Raw genomic sequence first — 25208 nt, forward strand, 5'->3', positions numbered from 1 at the left:
GTAGAGTCTTTTAAAACTTTTGAAACTATAAAGGGGGATAATGGTTAAGTGTCCTAAATATTCTAAAATAAGCATTTTGAAAACTTGTATCAAACTATAAATTCTCAATCATTGTAGCTTATTTATCGATATGTTAGAATTCTAAGCAAGCTGTCTATATATTTCCTATAAAAATAATTTTTCTGTCAAAGCTCGTAACCTATTGTTCTTTAGACTATTTGCTAGACTGTGGAACACTTACATAAAAGTAACTAAATTAGTGTGCTTCATTATTAATTATTGAAATACATCAGATATTTTTAAAGTTAGTACCTGAGTTGTTACATACACCTTAACATATTTTACTAGGTCTTCAATTGAATTTATACAGATTTTCAGCAAATTTATTTTATATATGTATTCGTGCAGATACGTTCATCAACAAAGAACTTAACCTTGACGATACACCATTTCTCAGGTATCATATAAATGCCGTCATTAAAGGGATTTGCTTTCTTTGTATCATATTTTCGTACAGTTTGTTCAACTGTGGGCCGTAGCGTTATGCATTCACCGTTTCGGTCAGATCATCACTTAAATTTTCAGAAAGTTCAAGAAAAAAGTTCATCATTGAAATGCACGTCTTTGTATGTTGTGTTTGATCAACACATGCAAGAGACGCCTTTCAAGTTTTTAACATTTTCCCTTATGGCTCACGTGTCTAACATTAGTGGTTTTGGTAGATGTTAGTTGAGCTGCAAACAAGGTCTTTCCAGTTGTTCCATTCATCGACCGAAATTACTCTTTTTCCATTTTTCTAAAATCTGCGGACGCGTCTGCCTCCACCCGCTGTCAAATCAAAGCTACGAGATCGATTCAGCTGAAATTTCGACAGTAGACGGCTACGAGAATTACTACACGATAGTAAATGATCTTGCGATAGTGGCACCATGTGGCGGTGATGCTAAGTACTTATCGGATCGCCCTCGTATTTTGAATCTCTCATAGGCTGGTCTACAAATATTCCGAAATTTTACATCTTATACGTTCAATAGACCGCGAAACATTTGTATATTGAGTGCGACTAAAGGAGAATTTAAGTGGTCGATATAAAAATAGTCTAGCTAGTATTTCGCCGAAATTATATGTATTTTCTAGTTATAATTCATTGAAAGTGTTGGATCTGCGCCTACGAACATATTTACGTGATTCACAATCAGTGACTTATTAACTAAATTCATAGGACAGAAATAACAGTAACTGTTAGCACATAGTTTATGTTTCTCTGTTATTAATTCATGTTACGTAGGTTGTATAATGCTTTCGATGAGGGTAAAGGGTTGGGGATCTTATGCAGCCTTTTTATTTTCTAGGAATAAAATGTTTGTAATCATTATAATGCATCTATAATGTGTTCTATTTCTAGGGATCCCAATAAAACAGAGAAAGGGTTAGATGATTATGATCCCCATCTTCATAGAGAGATAGAGAATCCCACCACGTAAGTTCAACACTATTTTTGCAGAATGGAAGTTTATTTTATTAAATTGCTGATCAGAAAATAGTAAGCAGAGCTGGTGAATACATATGCCAAATACATACAAATTACAAAATACTATCTCACATGTATTTAAAATACTATATACAAAACATTTTTAACCGGATTCGAAAAAGGAAGAGGTTCTATATTCTATATATATATTCTATATATATATATATATATATATATATATATATATATATATATATATTTAAATGTATGTTCGCCGATTTCTCCGCCAATTGTGGACCGATTTTTAACATTCTTTTTTTATTCGAAAGAGTGGACTTCCGAGGTGGTCCCATTGGAACCATGTCAGGATCTGATGGGGGAACACTCAAATTTCAAAGGCACGTACAAAGTTTTCACATATTTTTTATCTAAAATAATAAGATATTTGTGTATAATGTTATCGCTGTGCAGATGTGGCGGAAAATCGGAAGTCGTTCAGTGCAAAACCATTCAGTTTGCTTTTTAAGCACTACTGTAGGATACGATGTACAAATATTGTAGACTACTGCTTCTATGGTGTAATGGTTAAAATGTTTAGCTTCCAAACGGAAGTCGCGGGTTCGATTCCCGGCGCGGAGGGTATTTTGTTGTAACAGTTTAGTTAGAACATTTGTCAAATCATCTAGGCTAGATAGCGAACCCCGGGGCCTGAAGTTTTCCTTATTTTCAATTATTGTTTCTCCATTCCTATTTTTTGACATACGGGTTGCTCCTTAAGTTGGCCTACCCATTGTAATATTAAGTAAAATAACCGCGTAATTTGTTGAGTAAGTATCTAACACTAAAAAGAGAAAAATAAAATATTTTTAAGAAAAAAATTCAACCGACTTCAAAAAATAAATAAGGAACTCACTAAAAATTAAAAAATAATCAAACGATTATTACGTACATATTTTATTTTAATAGGTTTTTTGTGCTAAAAATCTAAATTTTTTAATTTTTAGTGGGTTCCTTATTTATTTTTTGAAGTCGGTTCAGTTTTTTTCTTAAAAATATTTTATTAAGTCATGTATTTGACATTTAAAATACAAAATACAGTCAGGTGTTAATGTAAATAGAATAGAACTAATCCAGCCAGTCTATAATTAGTAAATGAAGAATTTCCTTTCATGAACACTAGATTTTTAAATGTACTATCATACAGACAGCCTCTTGTTGGGGAACTAATAAAACTGCCAAATAAAAAAATCTTTCTACGTATCCTGATGAGCACAAACGTGTATTATAATAAGTTATGTCAATTCATTTTTGCTTTCATCACTTAGGAAGCTAGCTAATTCTTAAGTCTTTTATTTCTTTTGGGACTTTTGATCTTTGTGGTTAACCACTATCACCCTATAAAATGATTATCTTCTTTACTATACTAATAGAAGTAGCAGATATTAAATTATTTGCTTGTCGTCTGTTGTGATACTTTCTAGTACCCAACGTGTTTTGTAACTGAGATAATGGCACGACGCCAATGGTGACAACTTAAAAAATGTGTCAAACCTTTTTTATAGCTCCCTTTTAGTTACGATGCAATAACAGTTAGGTGTAATATTGAAATCTTGCAGTCAATCTAATCTGGTTCTTATAATGAAAATGGCGGTTGAAAAGACACATGACAATTTGAGGTACAATACAGGTGCAGTGTTGTTACCTTTACTGATTGACATATGGCAAGATTGATATATTTAACAGTCACGATTTTTCTCAGGAAAACTATCTATTAAGATCGCTAAAGGCAATTATAAATATTTGAATTACTAACTACAAAATACCTCACCGTCAGATATTTGAAATACTAATTACAAATTATATGTTTTAGAACTGATGTAATTACAAATACCAAATATGTATTGTATTTCAATTATGTACTTTAATTACAAGTAGTTTAAATGCAGCTCAATCTTGAGAGTACGTCGATTTTTTTGAATAGAGTGGTTGTCAATTGATATGATTCGGGAACTATCAAAACAGTCTAGGATGGCACATTATTATTATAATAAAAGAACCAAAATAATGGCCCAATAGTCTAGCAACTTAATTTTAAAGCATTTAAAGCCTCTTAAAGCACTCACACAGGAATTTATAATGAGTATCACGATTTTTAAAGCTTAACTATTTTCTGATCACAGTCTTATTGTTGTAGTTTACTATTTTATACTGACGATATTATTTGTAGTAATACCGAGACGCTAATACATCTGCTCAAAGGATGTCTTGGAACTGGTATTTTGGCCATGCCAGAAGCCTTCAAACTATCGGGAATGATCAACGGGATTATCTCTACTTTTCTTATAGGAGCTCTTTGTGCTTACTGTTTACATGTTTTAGTAAGTATTTTCTTTATTAACAACCCCATTCAATTAATGTATCCACTGGATATACAAATATTATTTTGACCTTTTTGAGCTTTTTTGTTGTTTTAAGCTGAATCTTGGGCATCTAAAAATATGTTTAAAGAGAATTTATGTTAAATTATTCATCCAAATTTCGAAATACTCAAAAGAATAACCATTCTCCAGAACAGAGTTGACTAAATCGGTTATAACGATGAAAATACAATGTTCGAGCACACAATTTTAAGTTAAGTAACATGAAATCTATGGTCTATTCAAAGTATTTTTGTACGTCATCAAAATGTTTAATTTATTGCTTGCCACAATTCGTAAATTCGTTTCAGAATCGGAAAAAGAGACACAATGTTGTCTGATTAGTTCGAACGCGGTTGTCAGATATATACAAAATTCTTGAAAGGAATAGTGATAAGAGGTTATAACTCTAACCTATAAACTATTGTGGCTGTATAATTAACTGTAGTTTGTAGATGTACTATAATGTTAAAATAAATTATATTTGATAACATTTTTGTTCCTTTATTTTATTTAGATTGGAATTTTATTGTTCAAAGCCAAACTGAATTAAAACTCAGAGTTGATGGGGCAACATTGCGACGTTTTGATGTCACAAATTTATATGACGTATGTACTTTGAATAGACTATAGTCTTATTTTCTCGCAAGATGTCAACTGCAAACAACTTGTAATAGGTCGTAATTTCCTAACCCCACATACCCAAAATTAATGAATGTAAAATATGTACTTGTTTATATTTGGAACACAGGTTAAAATAACTAAAAGTGAAAGGCTGCTGGTAAACCCATCAAATAACGGTGTTCTTAATATAACGACTCCTACTTTAGAGAAAAGAAATAATATTTGTACATCTAAAAATACTAAAATATTAATACATTATATAGGATTACGTACAGTAATAAAAAATATCTCATAATACAGTAAATATAGTGGTATTAAGATCTATCAAATGTAATAAACTTGTTATCCTTTGATATCTCTGTAAAATAATGTTTGACTTATTTATATCGGTTATATATCTTAATTCAGAATTCAAGAATATTTGCTTTTCTTAATTTAAGTTTTTAAATGAATGTAATAAAATATTTGGTGCTATGACGAATCTTTCTGAGCACGTTTATAAAATTGAAATTAAAAATTTGAATTTATCGGGCATATTATTTATTAAAATTTGCCTCGTATGACCTTTTACAACAGCAATAAAAATTCGTTTTGTTCCTCGTTGTCTGTTGAATTATAGTTAATTCATTTTTATTAATAATTAAATGGTTATAGAGATGTGGGAACCGCCAGAAGTAAGAAGGAACTATGTCTGGCGAATAGGGTGAATGTTCAGCGAAGAATCAGGCCGAGGGTTTTTTTGAACTGCATAAAAATTGGTTTTGTTTTGTAATTGGATATTTTTTACCATTATATACTTAGAATAGTTGAGTTTATTGTTTTATCAATGCGTAAGGATAAACTAGGAATAACATGCCTTTTATATCGTTAAAAATAATTATAACACTTTCTTTAATCAAACTATTCTTAGACTCTCTCTCTCTATCTCTATCTCTATCTCTATCTCTATCTCTCTCTCTCTCTCTCTCTCTCTCTCTCTCTCTCTCTCTTTATCGAGGACTAACTATCTGTTTCAAACCACTCTTTAGTACCTTGATCTGTTTCAAGTTTTTCTCTTATATTTTGCCCGCAGTGTTGCATTTATGAGAAGAAACAATAATAAAATAGAAAACTGTTACTTAGTGATTTTTTAAAATGTTTAATCAATGTATATAAAAGTTGAAATGAAAACATTTATATACTGTTTAGAAGATTTTCTTTCACAATTTTTTTTAGAACAATCTCTTTTTAATGACTAGTAGTAATATGTCATTATATGACCATTATGCATTTTGTCATTATTTTTGAATCCTAGTGGAAACCTTCCTATTCCTACTATAATTTCCCGGGTTCTTAGAAACTTATTCATATTTTCTCTTATAATTTTAAAACTTGCCCAACATCTTTTCTACAATTTCTTTATGATCCCATCAAATACTTTGAGCTTTCATTTTTCCATACTTAGTTTACTCAGTATTTAAAGCATTATCCTTCCTTGTGCAACGTTGTGATGTACTATATCATACCTAACCTGCTAGGTAGTGAAGGTAGCATGATTTCTTCTGTACTTAACAATGGCTTATTAATTATACTGGCTCTAGCAACAATTAAGTATTCTCTCAAGGCACATCTAGTTCCCAGTGATCTTGCTTACCTCTACTATTCTAGAGATAAAAATCACTATTTTTTGTTTCATGCTAAATAATTATAAACATTCTTATGAGACATATTATATTTAGAGCTACCAAATTAAAACATATTGGGATTAGTAAAAATAACAGATAAATATTTGAAATAAAACGACAACAAGTGATTTATTTTGCCCAACAAAATGATGTCAATGTTTTTCTAGTTGTCAAAAGAGTTGTTAAATTGGATTTCTTAATTGTCCTTTAAATACTTCTCTATTTTTGTTTTAATTTCTTCAATCAACTAAAAACTGTGCTTTTGAAGTGATTTCTCGAATTCAGGAAATATCTAGAAATCCAACGGAACTTAATCAGGCCAATAGAGCAGTTGCGGAATTATATATAACTCCTTTCGAACTATCGAATAACCGAACATTCATTAAACCAAATATGGTTAATAATATTGAATACTTACATACGTTTATTTTATAGGTTAAAGCTCAATATATCTTATGCAAGAAGCTAAAAGTGGCATTGCTTACCTATCCTGATTCCATGAAAGTAGCTTGTGAAATGGGACCATCATGTCTTCGAGGATTTGCTCCATATGCACCGTAAGGAAATTTACCAGATCCTTTAACACACTTTACCACTAATTTTTGCAGGGGTTTAACCAATTTCTTCCTAATCTTCTATCAAATGGGCATTTGCTGCGTGTACGTGGTCTTCGTAGGAAAGAATTTGAAATACGTGGGTGACGTGTACACGTCTAAGGAACTGAGTTTGTATATATACATGTTAGTGATCTTCGTTCCGTTTGTCCTCATCATCTGCATCAAGAACTTGAAACTACTGGCTCCATTTTCAATTTTGGCTAATATTATAACGCTGATTACTTTCGGCGTTGTTTGTTACTACATTTTCCAGAACCTGGATAGTTTCAGTGATAGACCTGCGGTTGGCAGTATTGTCGATTATCCGCTTTATTTTGGTACGACCCTCTTCTCGCTACAAGCCGTCGGAGTGGTAAGTATTCCTCAACAACCATGATACATCATTTCAGATTTATTTAATGATTTTAGGTAATAGCCTTGGAAAACAACATGGCTACGCCGAAAAGTTTCCGTCAGCCTTGTGGTGTGCTGAATGTTGGTATGGGATTAGTGACCGTGGTTTATGTAGGAATGGGAATGATGGGTTATTGGCAATATGGAGAAAAAATAGAGTCCAGCATCACGATGAATTTCCCTATCAAAGAACTGTAAGTGAATATTCTTGAAAAATCGGGATCGAGTCAGAAAAATATATAGGGTGGATGATTTGTTGGTTTATGTTCAAAATAACGTTATTTTGACATATACTGTGTTCGATGTTGTTAGATATGTTATTGCACAACCTCCACTATAAGATATGAATTGTTTTACAAACAGAACAAAAAATTAATTTCTAAAATGTGAGAAATGTCTAAAATGAGACTAGAAAAACCAGAACAGTAACTAGAACTAGAAAAATAGTGGAAGACTGATGCTATACGAAGTTGAAAAATTCAAACCGAACAAAATCATCATGGGGAATGCTCTAAATTGCTATTAAAATGTTTGAGCTGGACATTGATAGGAAGGAACCGTTTTTAACATCAGAAAGATGATTAAATAATTTTACAGCAAAAGAATGATTACACCTATAAATGTCGCTGGATATTGCTCCCTTTTGTTACTGCTACTGATTTCGAGTGAAAATGTATGACTGAGCTGCATCTCAATTTATATGAAAGTACCAAAATTTGGGTTAATTCATACATAAATAATTTAGTTTGTGACAAGAAAACGGCAAAAACGTATTTGTGTTTACAATCTCTGCAATAATAAAGGGAAACAACTTTCAATATTTTAATTACTTAAACAAATATTCCACCTTGTATATTTCAAATTATTAGTCACACGTATCATATGAAAATGAAATAATTGCTGGATTATTTTTACGTTTTTGATATATTTTTTTTATTTTAGTTTGGCTCAGATTATTATTATCTCCTACTCAATAGCCATCTATATTTCTTACGGTCTCCAAGGTTATGTTCCTGTACAAATTATGTGGACCAATTATATTGCTAAGAGACTGGAAGACGCCAGCGAGACCAAGAAGACTCTGTATGAGTATATGTTGCGGATAATATGCGTTATAATAACGTGTAAGTATTGTTTTATGGTTTATCTAAAATTTTACATGAGTAATTGTAATTTTTTGTCAAAACAAATGGTGGACGCGCTGGGGATATTGTGCCTGGGAAAAGTTAATGGCATTTATGTAAATCAAATATAATGTCATTGTGTACTACGTGAATAAAGTTGTTATTCATATTCAAATTTGTTAAACTAATTATTTATTGTTGTAATGGTGAAGGTATTTTTAACCAAATGTGTTACTTCGTTATAGACAAAACTATATTTTTTTAGTAGAAACATGTGACACATGTTATATGATAAGTTTGATGAAAGATAGTTAATATTTATATGTTGTCATTCTTATTTACATTTAATTAAATAAATTAATTTGAATATTAATCGATGAAATGGTGAAGGATATTTTATTAAGTTTGCGAAAGAGTTATAAATCAGTGCAGCATTTAACTATATTCAAATATTTTTCTGTTGCAGTTGTTTTGGCAATGACCGTTCCACTTCTAGGCCTTTTCATATCCTTAGTAGGATCCTTCTGCCTGTCTGCTTTGGGTATCGCTTTCCCAGCCATCATAGAATTATGTGCCAACTGGCCAGAAAAATCCCATCCAAAGAGCGCCCTTTTCTGGAAGGACATGCTTTTGATTGTGGTCGGTATCATAGGACTTTCGGCCGGCAGTTACAGCGCCATCTACGCCATCGCTGGTAAACTTGCTTCCGGAGAATATTAACGAATCATCCGGCCATTAGATGTAAAACTGATAAAAGACAAGGGTAGTTTTATTAAATCGACTATTAGAAGTACAAAACGACGCCTAATAAAACATTTTTTTCTACGTTTCGAATTTGTGAAGCACCAACAAAACCGAATGCACTTCAGTGTTAATTTTTTTCACTACATATTACCTTTAGATGTATTAATTAATTATTTATTTATAGCATCTTCGGGCTTATTCGGAATTCTGGCTTACATAGCTGGGTATTTAGCAGGAGACTGCTTTCACAAAACGAATAGCAAGTTATATTAGGTTGTTAGCTTTAGGATGAAATTAAGTCATGTTAAAATTAACTGTTGGTTAATTGTTTTTTTTGTGTTTTTATTTATGTTAATAAGTATGTGAAAACATTTTTTAAATAAAGATTTTTATATACCAATTGTTTTACTGTAATTCGTTACTTGCTTGAGTTTAATTCAATAAAGAAAGACGAATTAAATGAAGGGCTGGAGGAAATAAAATGGTTCGAAGGGGATCAAAAATTTTTTTTTCGTTTTCTAGATTGACCAGCTAAAACTAAATGGTCTTCGGCTGATGTCGCTTCAGGGTCGGGATATGTTTGTTTTGCGAGCGACAGAGACCCTGGGTTACGACTGGGACTACCGTAGTTTGTTTACTACCGGGGTTTGTGGACGGGTAGGGATTTTATTAAAGTGTTGACGTGGGCTAAGGTTCCTATGGAGAACCTCACACTGAGCATGTTTATGAAATTTTTCACAAACGGGATGCCTGATTTGAGATTTGTGTTGACGTTCCTCATAAACCATGGGTTCTGAGTAACGCACGGACTTTTTTGGATTGGACCACTTGGAGCAGTTCAAGTTATCTCTCCGAGACATACCTGTACCACACCTGTGCTCCATTGAGGCAGATTGGACGGACTAGCATTTTATACAGAGTCGCTTTCTGTGGGATTGGGAGTTTATTATTTTTGCAGAGTAGAGGAAATAAGAGGCTGTACACGCCATTTCCTTTGCAAATGGCGTGCTGGATTTGGGCAGACCATTGAAATCTGCGGTCGAACTGGAGACCGAGGTATGAGACTTTTTGGAGCCAAGGGATAGGGACTTTATCGATTTGGAGGCGATAGGCGCGAAACTCCTTCTTGTGGTGGAACAGAATAGCCTGAGTTTTGCTCGGATTAATCTGAAGCCGCCAGAATTTGTACCACGCTATCGCTTGGTTCAATTGTACTTGGAGTCTATTGCGGATTGCGTCGGGACAGTAACCGGTTGTGAAGAAAGCGGTATCATTTGCATAAAATGCGGTGTGGGAAAGTTTGTAGAGCGGGAAATCAGCCATATAAAGGATGAATATGGCTGGGGCTAATGGAGCGCCTTGCGGAACTCCTACGGAGATTTGTTTACGAGAGGAGACTGCGTCACCGATCCTCACCTGAAAGGACCTACCATCCAAGTATGAATCTATCAGGGATATTAAGTCATCCGGTAGACCTAATTTTTTAGCTTTAAATATTAGGCCGTGGTGCCATACTTGGTCAAAAGCTTTGGAGACATCTAAGAATATGGCTCCTGTTTTTCGACCTTTTATCATTGCCTGGTGGATAGTTGCTGCATCGCGGGCAGCTTGATGAAGGAGGGGATCAAAACTACGTTGAATAGCTTATATACATGTACCGTAGAAGAAAACCACCAAAGAAAGTCTCAATCTAGCTATTAAAAGACAGGGACAATGCCAATAAATTAAAACAAAGTGTATCGTCAAGTAAAGATATTGAGGCAACAGAATAAAGAAACTATTGTATGTGACAGTACAGAGTGAAGGTTTATTTATCAATAATTATTCATTTTTATTTGGTTAGATGTATTGATTCATCTTAGTTAGCGAAATCTATTGGCGAAATTTCGAGGTATAAAGGTAAACAACTATTAAACAACCTAAGCTATATATACATTAAAATATGACATTTTTCTACATAAAATAACGGTTTCTCATTTAGAGTTATTGAGTTATTCAGTACTAGCGACCCGCCCCGGCTTCGCACGGGTGCAATGCTGATACTAAATTAAATACACTACAGAAAAAATATGAACGTTGTATATAAAAACATAGCGGCCCGCTCCGACTTTGCACGGGCATAAAATATATATGCCTATGTCACTCAATGAAAATATGATTAAAATCGATCCAGTATTTTTGGTTCATTCATTACTGCCCTTGGCCTGCACGTATTAAATTTGGAGTAAAACAATTCCTCTTCCCCTATACTTACTATGAAGATTTCCTGCTATCTTTGGAATATCTAAATTCATACAATTTTTATTACATTACACATTTTTAAACGTAAAATTAAATTTGTAATATCTCCGAAAATATTTGTTTAATTTACATGCTGTAGGAACCATATTGATCTATATTAATTGCACACTGTATTTAAGGTACTTAATTCGATAAGGATTAATGCCGTATTGCTTAAAATAGCTTCGTAAATAAACCATTTTCTCACGTAAAAAGTAAACAATAAAAATGGTTAATGTGGGTTATCCCTAAAAGATAAACATATACCATCGCGGACTTTTATTTTTTTGTAGACCTTTTTATGGTGTACAATACTGTAGTACATTAATTTGATCTAACTCGTAGGGTTAGACATCACGTTAGAAACCTCTAAAATTAGCAATGTTGCCTTAGTATATTATGCATGTATTATACATATAAACCTTCCTCTTGAATCACTCTATCTATTGAAAAAAACCGCATCAAAATCCGTTGCGTAGTTTTAAAGATTTAAGCGCACATAGGGATATAGGGACAGAAAAGGCGACTTTGTTTTATACTATGTGGTGATATACTGATGCTAATTATGAAAAAATGCATTCTCGAGACTCATTACTTGTGTTGCTTGATTTAAACACTTTTAGAAACTTATGGTGATGCTGCTTCAAGATATACCAATGGTGGGTTTTGAGATTAAAAATTTAAAAATGATAATATTCATGTCAGTGTCAAAGAACGGCCAGAAGGAGTAAGACAATTGAAAGATAATTAATAGCAAGACTTTTTGGAGCAAAACTGAACTCAAACACGCAATGAACTTGAATACAGTTTACCAGTTGATAAATCAACCCTTGCATGATAATACTCGGCCGTATGTTTACAAGCGTTGGGAAAGATATACTGTTACTTATACTGTTACCGAATGGCAAGTTTTGCTACACCAACTGCAGTCCCGAGACATAATGCTTTTTAATTATGACTTCTTCAGATCGAGGTAACATAACTTCGTTGTCATTCGTGTTATCAAGATAGATAAAATGTATTAAAAATGTCTAATTTTTTTAAATAAATGCCTTGTTAAAGAGAAAAAGCACCTAATATTAAGTTTCCGATGTCACAGGAATGATACAAACACTATTATCTTCTAACACTACTTTAAATAACTTTATTTACAAAATATTTACTATATAATAACAATCATAACAAAGATATTTATCCTAATTACAAATACTTGGTTTTGACAAAATACTATTTTGATCATCATAAAAACTATTAAACATTTATCAGCTATGTACAGACACTGTTCGCTTACTTGTTACTACTGTTATCACAATGTCTTTTTTAATATCGTTGTTCTTATTTAGAACAACTATCATAGTCGAAAGACTATTTCTATTCAGGATTTAGACAATAGCTCCCTTGAAACTGTCGCCTATGTACAATATTATACAGAAATAAATACTATACTATATGAAAGTATATATCACACTTGTTATATCACGCAGCCGCCTCTGTAATTTTTTCTACAATTTTTTCTATACTAGTTGCGGTACCTACAACTAAACCTAACACTGCAAATAAAACAATTCCGATGTTTTTAACATGATGCAAAACTGTTTTCAAGCTTGATGGATCATTCCATCGGTTGCAAGAATCCATTATGGCCGGAAAAGCGACTCCTAGTGATGATATACAAAAAGCGCCCACGAGAGAGATGAACAAGTCTAAGTAAGGAACTGCGACTGCCAGACAAACTGTAATAATATAAATAGTTAGAATCTCGTACAAAAATGAGTATGGAGCAAGGGCTTACATGTTAAAACAACTAGACTTGTCCTTATGGCATATTCCCAGAACAGCTGATGGTCGTTCTTCTCGAATTTCTTCATCAAGTTCTGTGTCCATACTATATCAACCGCCACATACATGGATAAAGCATGTGTAGTGAAAATTGCGAAGGCAAGCATTAACCTACACACTTGTCCAGCACTGAAATCAAAGTTACATTATGACATATTTCAAAATTTCAAAGTCTCATTACAAGTCATTCTTCTTATCATGCTTGAAGTTGTTAAAGATAGTTAAAAATTAAATGAACAAATAGAGAATAAATGGCCTATTCATTGCATTTCATATCATGTAGTTTTTATACGGATTGTCAATACATATACAAAATTCGAAACGACATCGAAAGGATTATGCTTTAAGTGTTGAAGAAATAAACTAATCCTGTAGTATGACTTACATTTGTCCCACTCCAACTGTATATGAAATTGACGGTCCAGCAGCTGCACCGTATGCTAGATATCCAAAAAGTCCAGTTAAGATATACAGGGTCACCACCGAAGCCATACCAATATTCAGTACACCGCAGGGACTTCCAAAGTGTCGCGGATTCCTCATTTCATTCTTCAGTGGCATGATCTAAAACATTCATATGAGGATAGTCTTCATTGCACGACTTTTAGCCTGTCAAATAACTTACCACTCCAATAGATTCGAGTGCAAACAAAACCGTGCCAAAGTAAAGAGGATAATCTTTGTAATTACCAACTGGTAGTCTGTCTTGGAATGTAATACCTTCCATGGCTATATAGTAAAATATTATTGCGAAAGAAACCAGAGTGACGCAATTAGCTATGGTAGTAAGGGGTGCTAAATATTTCAGGTTCCTGATATAGTTGATGAAAATCAAAGGTAGCAAGATCATGAGCATAATTAATCTTTCATCGATGGGAGTGGCCATATAGTACTTGCAGACAAAATTAATATTCTCAGCTACGAATACTGTGTATACGCAGCAGGTTCCCAACTGATACAAGAGCAAAAACGTGTTACTTATAGTCCTGTAAGAAATAATATTGTAAGATATAAGATATGAGTAATTTTTTGCGTTAACTCTTAGTGGCTTGCTTGGTTGGATTTCTTTAGTTTCAGTATCTTCAACTGTTTTGACAGTTTCTTATTTTAACGTTTATTTAGAACAAAGAAAAGGATATTTTAGTTGCTGAAAGATCATATTAAAACAATTTTTCTAACCGTAATAATATCACTAAAATTATAAATGGAAAAAATAAAGGTATTAAAAATAAAATAAAACAATTATATTTTAAATGTCATATAAAAATAATGTTATAATGTCATATTTAATAAATATATTAATATATTAAATCATTGAGATGGTTAAAACTTATCCACTATTGCTAATATACTTGTGTAACTACCAATAACTAAACCGAACAAGGCAAATATAGTGATGAGGACATTTTTCGTATGGACGAAAACTTTTTCCCATCCATTCAATTGGTACCACCGAGAACTTGAATCGAATATAGCGGGAAAAGCTAATCCCAACGCTGATATGCAGAAAGCTCCTACTAACGATATGAACAAGTCTATGTAGGGTATTGCTATAGCTAGAGAAACTGGAAGAATGTATATGTTGATGAAAATATATACTTTCTATCGCATATATTAAATTACTTACAAGTAAAAAGTACCAAGAAAACTCTGCAGCCATACTCCCAATATGACAGATACTTGCTTTCCTGAAACTTGTCCTTCAGGACTTGGTTCCAAATTATTTCAATAGAAACGTACATATAAAGAGAATAAGATGTGTAGATAGCAAAAGCAAGCATCAGTTTACATACTTGCGCTGGGCTAAAAAAGAGTTCGATTGCAGCAGAAATGTATATTTATTAATTAACAGGTCAATTGAAAAGTCCCCGGTCTACCATAGTGAAACACATATTTTTGGCAAAATTAGTTTTTTTTATTCAACATAATTCCCTTCAAGGGTGATACAGTAGAATGGTTTCTCCTTTGCATCAAAATAGGCCTCAGTTTCGTCGATCACCTCTTCATTTTCTTCCCAGAGAGCATTCTTTTGAGATTTGAGAACAGGAAATAGTCGCTGAAGCCCATATCTGGAGAATACGGTGGATGAGGAAGCAATTAGAAGCCCAATTCATGGATTTTTGACAGGGTGCATTGTCTTGGTGAAGCAGCACTTTATTTTCCTTCAAATGCGGCCGTTTTTCGGCGATTTCGTCCTTCAAACGGTCCAATAACGCTATGTAATAATCGCTGTTGATTGTCCTTCCATTTTCAAGATAGTCAATGAAAATTATTCTATGCGAATCCCAAAATACAGACGGCATAACCTTGCCAGCCGACTGTTGCGTTTTCCCACGCTTTGGAGCGGGTTCATCGAGTGCAGTACACTCGGATGACTGTCGATTGGAGCCATGTTTCATCCATTGCCACATATCGATGAAAAACTCGGGTTTATTACGCTTGACCATCTTCAAACACTGCTCCGAATCATCAACTCGTCGTTGTTTTTGGTTGTTTTGTTTTTGGTAGGTTTGCACAGAGCTTTCTCATACCCAAATATTCGTGAATGATATGATGTACACGTTCAATTGATATCTTTAGTAACAACCTCTTTTGGGCGCCCACTGCGTTCACGGTCTTCGGTACTCATTTCACCACATTTAAACTTAGCATACCAATCCTTGATGGTTGATTTTCCTGGGGCAATGTTCGGAAACTCGGCATCAAGCCAAGTTTTTGCTTCAATTTTATTTTTTCCCTTCAAAAAGCAATATTTTATCAGTACGCGAAATTCCTTTTTATCCATTTTTTTTTCGCAATAACAAAAGTTGCTTCACTCAAAATGCTATAATTCACAAACTAATGATCCGACAGCTGTCAAATTTATACACGCATCTTTTGAGGGTTAGGTCTAATTAAAAAACATATGGAATTGTAGTATCATCTAAGTGTTAGCCATCTATGTGTCAGGCCGGGGACTTTTCAATTGACCTATTAATTATCTAGGATCTTGAATAAGTTTATATTGCTTTTGTTTTCATAATTACTGACAGATTTTTAAAAAAATTAAAAAGAATAATGTATTAAACAAATCATATAGCACGTTTGTGTATGGGTTCGTTTTGTTTCAGTGTTTGGATTAGATTCGTTAAAACAATTGTCAAAATAGTCTCAATCAAGTTAAATTCAACTAGTTTAATGTACATAAGGTGTCCGTTTTAAATTATTTTATGAATCTTTCTTGAATCTTTATGTAATGCCGTCTCTTTGACAACGAAAGTCATAGATCGAGTGAAATATTTTCAAATAATTCAAGAAAACTTATTCAAATCCTATATAATAAGACATATTGGTATACACTAAATGTCAATTATTTTATTATATGTAATATTGCTTGACTCATACAGTGTTGTAGTAATAAAGCAAAATTTTTAATATAATGTTTAAAATTGAATTAAATATAAAATTATGACGAAATTAAAATTTATTTTCCACACAATTTAACATAGAACATGCTGTTACAGTAGTAATAGTACTATAATAATAGTGTAATTTAAAAAGCGATAACAACTGCTTTTGATAAAAATTCCATTACTCGTTACACCATTTTAAAACAAATGAATCCTTGATAGAACAAATAGCAGATAAATTAATGTAGAGGACATATGAATAATATGCAGCGTAAGTGGTATTGACAATTATTGGTAAAATATTTACATAAGTATGCCGGCTATGTCCAATGCGATTGAAAGTGTGCTTTTAAAATTATATTAACATATTAGTGAAAAGTCCTAGTTCTAAATAAGAAAATTGTTTTTTTAGAATATCCTTTTTTGTGGAGCATTTTCTTTTGGGTTGCTTTGAATTGGTGCTGTAGTTTTTTTTGAGTCAGATGTGTAGTAGTATGTACTCATATCATCATCTCATTCATCATCATCATTTGGTGCTGATGTTTGGTGTTTGGTTTGGTTTCATTTGGTGCATCATTCGGTGTGATGAGCTCGTTAACATTTCTATATCCAAGCAATTATCAATTTTACTAAGAGATGGAGAGTTGAATATTTCGGTAGATTCCAGATTTGTGGCTAGGGTCTTTCTGGAAGCTATGGCATTAACTAGTATCTCATTATATCATAACTATGGCTCAAATCTAATTAACTCGAATTATTGGTTTAGAACAATGACATATACGGATATTTCTTTTTATTAAGCGTAAATCAATCCAATATGTCCTTTTAGTTTTTTTAAGCGTTAATCACTTATATAATTTGGAATAAATAAAAATATATAAAATATATAACACATAAATAAAATATGTAACACATAATTCGGCATTTTTTACCAGCCATTGAACTTAAAAATGAATTGAAGAAAGGCGTTTGGACGGCTCACTTGAGGTCACAATTGGTAAGTAACTTTAAACAGGTTGCATCTTTTGCCACATTTCGAGAAACATTTATTTTTGGAGTTCTTACTCTTAAAAGTTCTTACAGCAAGATATAAAGAAAGTTCATCTTTAATATCGGTTTTCTCCTTTTTGTTTGTGTGTAAGTTATTGGTGGTGTTTCGAAACAAAAATCGAATTCACCTTTATCTTTTCTTATCTTTATCTTATCGAATTTAATGCGGCTGCAGATTTATAAAATGCGAGAATTTGAAACGAGAGTTTAGCAATATCGAAAATGTTAACAACGTATCATATTCAAGCTGGTCAAAAGGCTCTTCTATATCAAGTATGTCAATTCGTTGTATTGGTCACAACTCATCATAAGCACAACTTTTGAAATAGTTTCACTCTTTTCTCTTTTCTTCATGTTATGTCATGATTGTTATGGCGTGGCGTTATCTTAACTAGAGTACAACATATATCTTCTAATATATCGTTTTTTGGTTAGATTCGTTAGTTCGATTTTGAAAATTGTTTTATAAGTGGTATTAAAATAAAGTCACTACATAGTGACCAAATTGTTTTTGACTATTGTTTTAAAAGTAATAACATTACTATAACTGTAACTATTTATCATGTATCAAACATTCATCGTTTAAAGATTAATGTAAGCCAGGAATCATGTTGAAACATGCCGGAAACTAGATGAGTAATGTGTTATATCTTCCTTGATTATATAACTTTCTAGTTCATCTATATTTGGATAATTGCTGGATATCATGATTGTGATTCATTTGTTAATTTTTATATAAGCAATATTTAGTTAATATTTTTAGCATTGACCAATATGTTTATTAATTTAATGGTAAAAACATCTTACATTTCTGTCTTATCAATGGAATACGAAATGGAACCGTCAACACTATCTCCATATGCAATGTATCCAAATAGACCTGTCGTGACATACAGGGTGGTCACGCAAACCATACCGATGTTTAATACTCCCAAAGGCGTGATAAATTTTTCTGGATTTTTCATCTCGTTTTGTAACGGGATAATCTATAGGTAATAAAATGAAATGAAAAAACCTTGAACCTTCGTGTCGTTGATTTGAACGGTTTTACTTACCATTCCTATGGACTCCAAAGCAAACAACACCGTACCAAAGAACAGAGGAAAGTTGCTTACTTGGCCTATTGCATTTCTTTCGTGGAAATTGAAATCGTGCCTGAATATGTAGTAATAGATGATTCCGAAGGAAACCGCGGTTATACAGTTGGCGAAGGTTGTTAAAGGTGCGAGGAATTTTAAATTCTTGACGAAGCTGATTAAAATTAACGGTAATAAGGTAGCGAGCATTATCAGTTTTTCATCTATATCGTAATAGTTGCTCAATACGTTGGAAATATTTTGACCGATGAACACAGTGTAAACGCAACAAGAACCTAGTTGGTAGAGCAACAGGAAAGTATTGGATATTAACCTGAAAAATAGTTTATGTCAGCTATTCTATTTTAAGCTGTGAATAGTTGCATACATTTACAATGGATAGTTCCAGTACACGAAGCACAATCACAAACTATACAAATTAGAAAAATCACAAAAGAAACATTATTAAGCTGGACGCAACTTCACGGAAAATAGAACCCAAATAATTAAGCTGTAAATTATAAACAACATGTTTTCTTTTACGTATGATAATTAATAATTACACAAAAAGAAGAACTAATAAAGCTGTTACTAATAAATAATGACATATTTCGTTTTAGAACAATATATTTATATCATGTAATACGGACCTGACGATCCGGCCATCCGTTTTTAAAAACTACCCTAATGGTGAACGAGTGACACAGGTTGGTCTGTTTTCTAATAGACCTGCAGTGTCGATTTGTACCGCCGTTTAGCAAGGCCACTTTTTTAACCGGAGTAAATTTAATTATAAAAAAATACTTGTTGACGTTGAATTGGTAATTGTTCCGCAGTTACTCAAAGTGTTTCTTGATGTAGTTAAGTGGAGTTCGGGCAAAAGTATGGCAGCTGAAGCTGTAAGGCCACAAAAGGTGGACTGAAGGTACCCCTAGTGGGATTCCAGTACATGCATCATAGTTCAAGGTATAAGGCCGCCGAAGGCGCACCGAATTGCTGCTTGTTGTTCATGGTGAATGGCTACCAAAAGCAGATTGCAGTAGTTCAGTTTCTTAACCGTAGACTATTGGAATCTGGAGTTCCCAACAATTGGAAAACCATTCAGTAGAGGGGTACCATGGAAATATGGGCAGAATCAGTGCCATTTCGAAGATATTCACAGGAAAATTGGCGGACGAAGGTACAATCGATGTTGATCGATGATGATATAACAATGTCCAGAATGTATAACGACCACGTACATCTTTGTAGCCGTTTCTTTAGGAAGGAGGTGTTATGTTATACGGTTCCGACTATCGGGTCATCTGTTTTAAAAAAATACCCCAATGGGGAACGAGTGAGACGGGTTTGTTCTGTTTTCCAATAGACCCTCAGTGACATTCAACAAGTTGATTCTACTTTTCGTAAAATAAAACAGGTTTTAATGTAAAATAATAGTATTTTTGTTTAATACCCCTATAATTATAATTTTTTGTTTTGTTAATTTCACAAAATATAACTTTTATATATTGCTATTGATATTAATACTGAGTATGCCCTTATTTTGTAATTTGCAATTCAGAAATGAAAAAAATATTTATAAAAACTAATTTATTATTGGTTCCTTGACTATAAAATTATATGCTATTTTTATTTGAAAATATTTGGGGGAATATAGCTCTCAAATGAGTAACACATAATGTTTCTAATATAGGTTCTTCCAATAATAGCATGTCGATTTTGCAGTTGTTGATGTCAGATTATCATGGAAAGTTAGACGATTGATCTGTATGTTAAATTGATGAAACCTTATTATAAAGAATAGTGTTTGCTAGAACTTGAGTTACAAAATGTAGTGTTACTGATGACAGAAAAATAGTAATACCGTGTAATGAATAACAATTTATGTGTTATGTTATGACCGTTATTCTGAAATAAAATTAATTTCTGGGAAAAATTAATAATATTAAATTGACCGAAGAATACTTAGCCAGATACAGAACATAAATTGCCAGTCAGAATTATATTTTTTGAAGGGAATGTTGTTGTTATAAAAATAGTGTTTGCTAGGGCTTGAGTTTGAAATGTAGTTTTACTACAGAAAAGTAGTAATACCGTGTAATGAATAACAATTTCATGAAAAATATTTAAGCCTACATAACAAGAAGAACAAAATGTCTATAAATTAATTTATGGCAAATAAAGAGCAAGAAAGTAATTCTCATAACTTCATCCTTTAAAAGAGGGATAAACGACGAAAAAAAGAAATATAAATGAGAGAAAACTGACAGAATATTATATTATTTGGACAAATATATGACAAAAAACGTATAAATGAGAATGTAATGTTCAGGATGTCCAGTAACATTTATTTTTTTTTGCGAGAAAGATTTAATATCATTAAAAAAAAATATCTAATAATTTTTTCAGATTTGCTCGATTTGGCTTTTGTATTCATTTTTTGGTGACGATTTTCTCTATTAAATCCATATTTTTGTCTTAATTAGTTCATTTTATGATAACCAATTACTTAAAATATTTGGAAGAAAGGAGATAGCATAGTGAATTTTAGAAACAGATTGATTGTGTCTAAATTTTTCTTCCAATATTATTTCCGAAACTATTATGAAAACTGTCTAAAACATGACCACTTTTAGTACTGTCGCTTACTCGTTGCTATTTTGCCAAAAATATTTCCTCGTCAGAACAAACGTAATATATATACTGTATGCCAAAGTGGACAAATATGTTTGTTCAACATGTTATTGAGAAAAATATTGGAATGGAAAAACAACCACATCGAATGATAATAAAAACAGTCTATAGAGATTGCCAACAATTTTTTCTATTTTAAATGTGTTTTAGATTGTTTAATAACATGCAGTAATTTTCTTATGTATTATTTTTTACTAAATATCATTTGCTCATAATTAGTTCAGGATTTGAACTGAAAAATAAATATAACTGACATTAGGCTGTGAAATGCTTAATGTGTCCTATCCCTTAATAGATTATAATATTATCTAAAAACCCAAAATAACTAATTTATTTATAAATACTTATTTGGTAGCCTTTATTGTAGGCCCATCATGTGATCTACTATCTGTAAGTATTACTCTGATAATTTAAGAAAAGACTTTAAGATGATTTTAAGTTTCACATAGGCGGAGGAAGTGTTATGTTTTGACCGTTATTCTGAGCTAAAATTCATTTCTGAAAAAAAATTAATCATATTAAATTGATCGATAAACACTTGGAACATGGAACATAAATTCAGAAGTCAGAATTATATTTTTGAAGGCAATGCTGTTGTTCATAATGCAAAACTCTTTAAAGTCTATTTTTGAGAACACAATATTCAAATTTTAAAGTAGCCAGTGTGCTTCCCTGATTCGAATATTATTGAAAATACCTGGGGTACACTAGCACGTACTGTATACTCAATGGTAAATAATTGAACAGTGTTCGACAACTAAAGAGCTATCCAAGATGAGTGAGGAAAGTTGAACCAAGATTACGTTAAGAATCTATGTGGAACGCAGTTAAAGGGACTGATTGAAGTGGTGAAAAGAGAGCAAAATATATCCATTATTGAATTAAACGTTTAAAGTATTGATCACTTCTTTTATAATTATTTTTTTTTGCCTAATAGTGCTATAGTTTTGTCGCGTTTTTTTTTGTTACGAGAAACCTATAAGTAGACAAAAACAGTCTTCATGTAATTTGTATACAAATCGTCGAAAGCTTAAGAATTTTAATTGAAGTGTAAGATCCGTGGTGTGCTAAAGTTTTGTCGCGGAAATATGTCTGAATGTCAAAAATGGATAACATTTTTCAGGTATTTTTCGCAGGTTGATTTTTCTTTTATAACCTCGGATGACTTATTTTGCTTATAATTGGGTGGGTCAAATTGATTTGCATAGACGTAGATCTAATATAATCAAAATTGATCATATTCGATGAGTTTTTGCTAAATACTAAAAATACTTCTAAAAGACATGTCTTTGTTCTATTCTCATTAACATTAACATTGGATGTCCCAATTAATTTCCTTGTAGATAACATTGGTGGTTAATGAGGCATTAAAATATTGTTGTTGGGGAATATCAAAGTATTAACATTGAGGTAATATTAAAGATATTGATAGGGATTCATTGATAGGCTAAGGTCTCGCCAGTGATAAAACACTAGGACCTTTCTTGTAAAAATTAGGAAACAATTAGGAGCCGGAAATTTTCCGGAATTTGATTTTTTTTGATTTGCAACAATGTCTAAAGAACGTCCACTTTTTCCACCTTTTGTTTGTACAGCTGGCAAGCGTTTTACCAACTTCCACTACAAATGATCTGTTTTTTATTAATTACATCTTACATTAGATATGCTTAGTACAATCTTAATTTACAAATTAATTTGTTACCACTGTTCTGAATTAATACACAGGCGAGTGCGGGATTATCAGTATCATCAATCAGTATGTATTTCCCAAATTAACATAAAACTAATCTACTTAAGCTAACGTTAAGAATTCAAAATAATCTGTTGTCAACAACTTGTATTATTAAGTAATAAAATAATCAGGTGCTAGATTGCTTGAGCTTCTTGATCGTTTTGAATACTTTATACCATTGTATCATAGGCTTAGAGAATTTTTATCACCAATACACGAATTTTTATTTGAAAACACAGATGCTTTCACCAGAATTTATAAAAAACTTACACATTTTAATAGTGATATATTACTATATTACAATTTTAAAAATTGTCCAACCAAGCATACACCAAAAACTGACGGTGATATCCCAAAAAAAATCTACTTACCCAGAATATGGTGCTAATTTCGCTAAGAAGCTGGGCCCCTCCAATAAAGCCGCCTCCGCCGTTCCCGGGTACGTCAAACTAGGAACTCGTTTCTTTTTGCACAAGTCGTACTCAGTCCTCACGAGCATATGCATACAGTACGTACACAATAAGCCGATTGCTGCCGTACCAATGATTCCTAGCACCCATCCGGAATGAGAGAAGGCCAATGGCATAGCCAGAATACCGGTACCAAAACTACTCTTCAACAAGTGGATGAGAGTTTCGAAGAATCTGAAAAAAAAATCATTATCTGTAAATGCTCATTTATATTGGTTCAGTTCGAAAAGTAATTTCGGTATTTTTCATGTTCTTCAACACCAATCTATTCATATACAAGAATTGGATATGTTGGAGATCAAAAACTCCTCATCATGGTTCAATTATGTAGAGATCTGGCAAGTGGGCTGGTCAGGGAAGAGATTTGATGATATTTTAATACTCCTCAAACCAGGACTGAACTTTTTTAGTAGAGTGTATGGGCCTATTGTCATATTGGAATATGCCAGTATTTGGTAGCAATATGCTGGTCATAGTAAGATAATTTCTAAATATTCATTCTCAGTAAACTAGCCAGTGATGTGAATGTGAAGACTAGATGAATATCACGATATTGCTGCCTAAATCATAACAGAACCTCATCCATGCTTGACCGTAGGAAACAGGCAGTCCAGAAAGTAGGCTTCGTAGGGAACAATGTAGACGATGATTCATTGGGCCATATCACATTCTACTAATCAGGTGTCCTAAGTTTTATGAACATTGTACCATTGTTTTTTCTCCCAGTTTAGCTTTGGCTTTGGCTTAGTAGTATTACTTAAGTGAGTTTCCGCACTAGTTTTATGTTCTCTAGCCACAATTACTGTTAATTTTAATTAATGTTTCTGTTGGTCAATTTTGGGTTTTGCCCAATATTCCTCTTCGCTGATGATGTTTCACCATGTCTTGTGCCAGCTGTCATTACTGTGGATGCTGCTGCTCGTACACTGTGATGCCAACATATAACAAGGTGTAGTATATTGCATGGTGTTCAATTATTTCGTCTATCCCTTGTAAATTTCAAACATTCATTAATAATATAGATACAGTTTCAATCGATGAATTTTGCCACTTTACTAGTGACACTAACGGTTCTGATCTGATTTCTGACGGTTCTTGAGCGAAGAACTGAATGATTCTGATTTTCAAAAGCTTCCTTTAAAACCGGCTTTACATACATTTTTTTTACATTTTGCGCAGCTCATGATGAGCAATTCCTTTTCAAGGCCACCAAACACTAGCATTATTTTCCTTGGTTATTTCTCTAGGCTTGGATATACAAATAATTTGATTTTATTTAATTTTAGAAGAGATTTATAAATGAAAATTTAAGCCCACTGATTTTTTTACACTGTTAGTTCATGTGAAACCCAAGTACTTAGACCAGCTTTTAGGGTGCAGTCATGAAAAATCAACACTTTTTATTTAGACATCTACAAAACAATCACAAGTACTTAGCCAACTCTATTTGTAATTCAATTCGCAAGAGATTCAATTAATAAATTCAAATAATCAACGAATAAATGTATTCCGTATAAATTTAATTAAAAAATTGTGTCCAATTTAAACTGATGTATGACCGACTGGTACCCCGTCCGTGCAATTTTATTAACGAAAAATAATTCGTTGTCAAATTATGCAACTA

The 25208-nt window shown here is 32.5% G+C and overlaps 2 protein-coding genes across 15 annotated transcripts in view; one reads left to right on the top strand and one right to left on the bottom strand.

The window, feature by feature from the left end:
• Positions 1–9450, top strand: part of LOC143198601 (proton-coupled amino acid transporter-like protein acs) — a 29497-nt gene extending 20047 nt beyond the window's left edge. For 11 of the 12 annotated variants that reach the window (XM_076407932.1, XM_076407923.1, XM_076407925.1 and 8 more), the window contains 7 exons: positions 1406–1480; positions 3699–3849; positions 6612–6733; positions 6785–7145; positions 7202–7380; positions 8129–8310; positions 8777–9450. In XM_076407932.1, coding sequence (XP_076264047.1) covers positions 1406–1480; positions 3699–3849; positions 6612–6733; positions 6785–7145; positions 7202–7380; positions 8129–8310; positions 8777–9030 — 1324 coding nt within the window. In that variant the 3' untranslated portion in view covers positions 9031–9450. Of the gene's footprint in view, positions 1–1405; positions 1481–3032; positions 3159–3665; positions 3850–6611; positions 6734–6784; positions 7146–7201; positions 7381–8128; positions 8311–8776 lie in introns of those variants that run through there. The other variant, XM_076407933.1, reaches the window with a different exon arrangement.
• A 3000-nt stretch (positions 9451–12450) lies between these two features.
• The window catches only part of LOC143198607 (proton-coupled amino acid transporter-like protein acs), a 58508-nt gene continuing 45750 nt past the window's right edge, over positions 12451–25208 (bottom strand). For 2 of the 3 annotated variants that reach the window (XM_076407943.1, XM_076407942.1), the window contains exons 3-7: positions 23486–23758; positions 13799–14159; positions 13559–13737; positions 13127–13302; positions 12451–13067 (exon numbers count right to left, since the gene is read on the bottom strand). In XM_076407943.1, the coding sequence (XP_076264058.1) occupies positions 12811–13067; positions 13127–13302; positions 13559–13737; positions 13799–14159; positions 23486–23758 (1246 nt within the window). In that variant the 3' untranslated portion in view covers positions 12451–12810. Of the gene's footprint in view, positions 13068–13126; positions 13303–13558; positions 13738–13798; positions 14160–14402; positions 14739–14800; positions 14977–18419; positions 18599–18667; positions 19023–23485; positions 23759–25208 lie in introns of those variants that run through there. The other variant, XM_076407944.1, reaches the window with a different exon arrangement.

This window comes from Rhynchophorus ferrugineus, unplaced genomic scaffold (genome assembly GCF_030347505.1).
Source record: "Rhynchophorus ferrugineus isolate W39M unplaced genomic scaffold, kcgeb_rfMv2 rfM6, whole genome shotgun sequence".
NCBI classification, from domain to species: Eukaryota; Metazoa; Arthropoda; class Insecta; order Coleoptera; family Curculionidae; genus Rhynchophorus; species Rhynchophorus ferrugineus.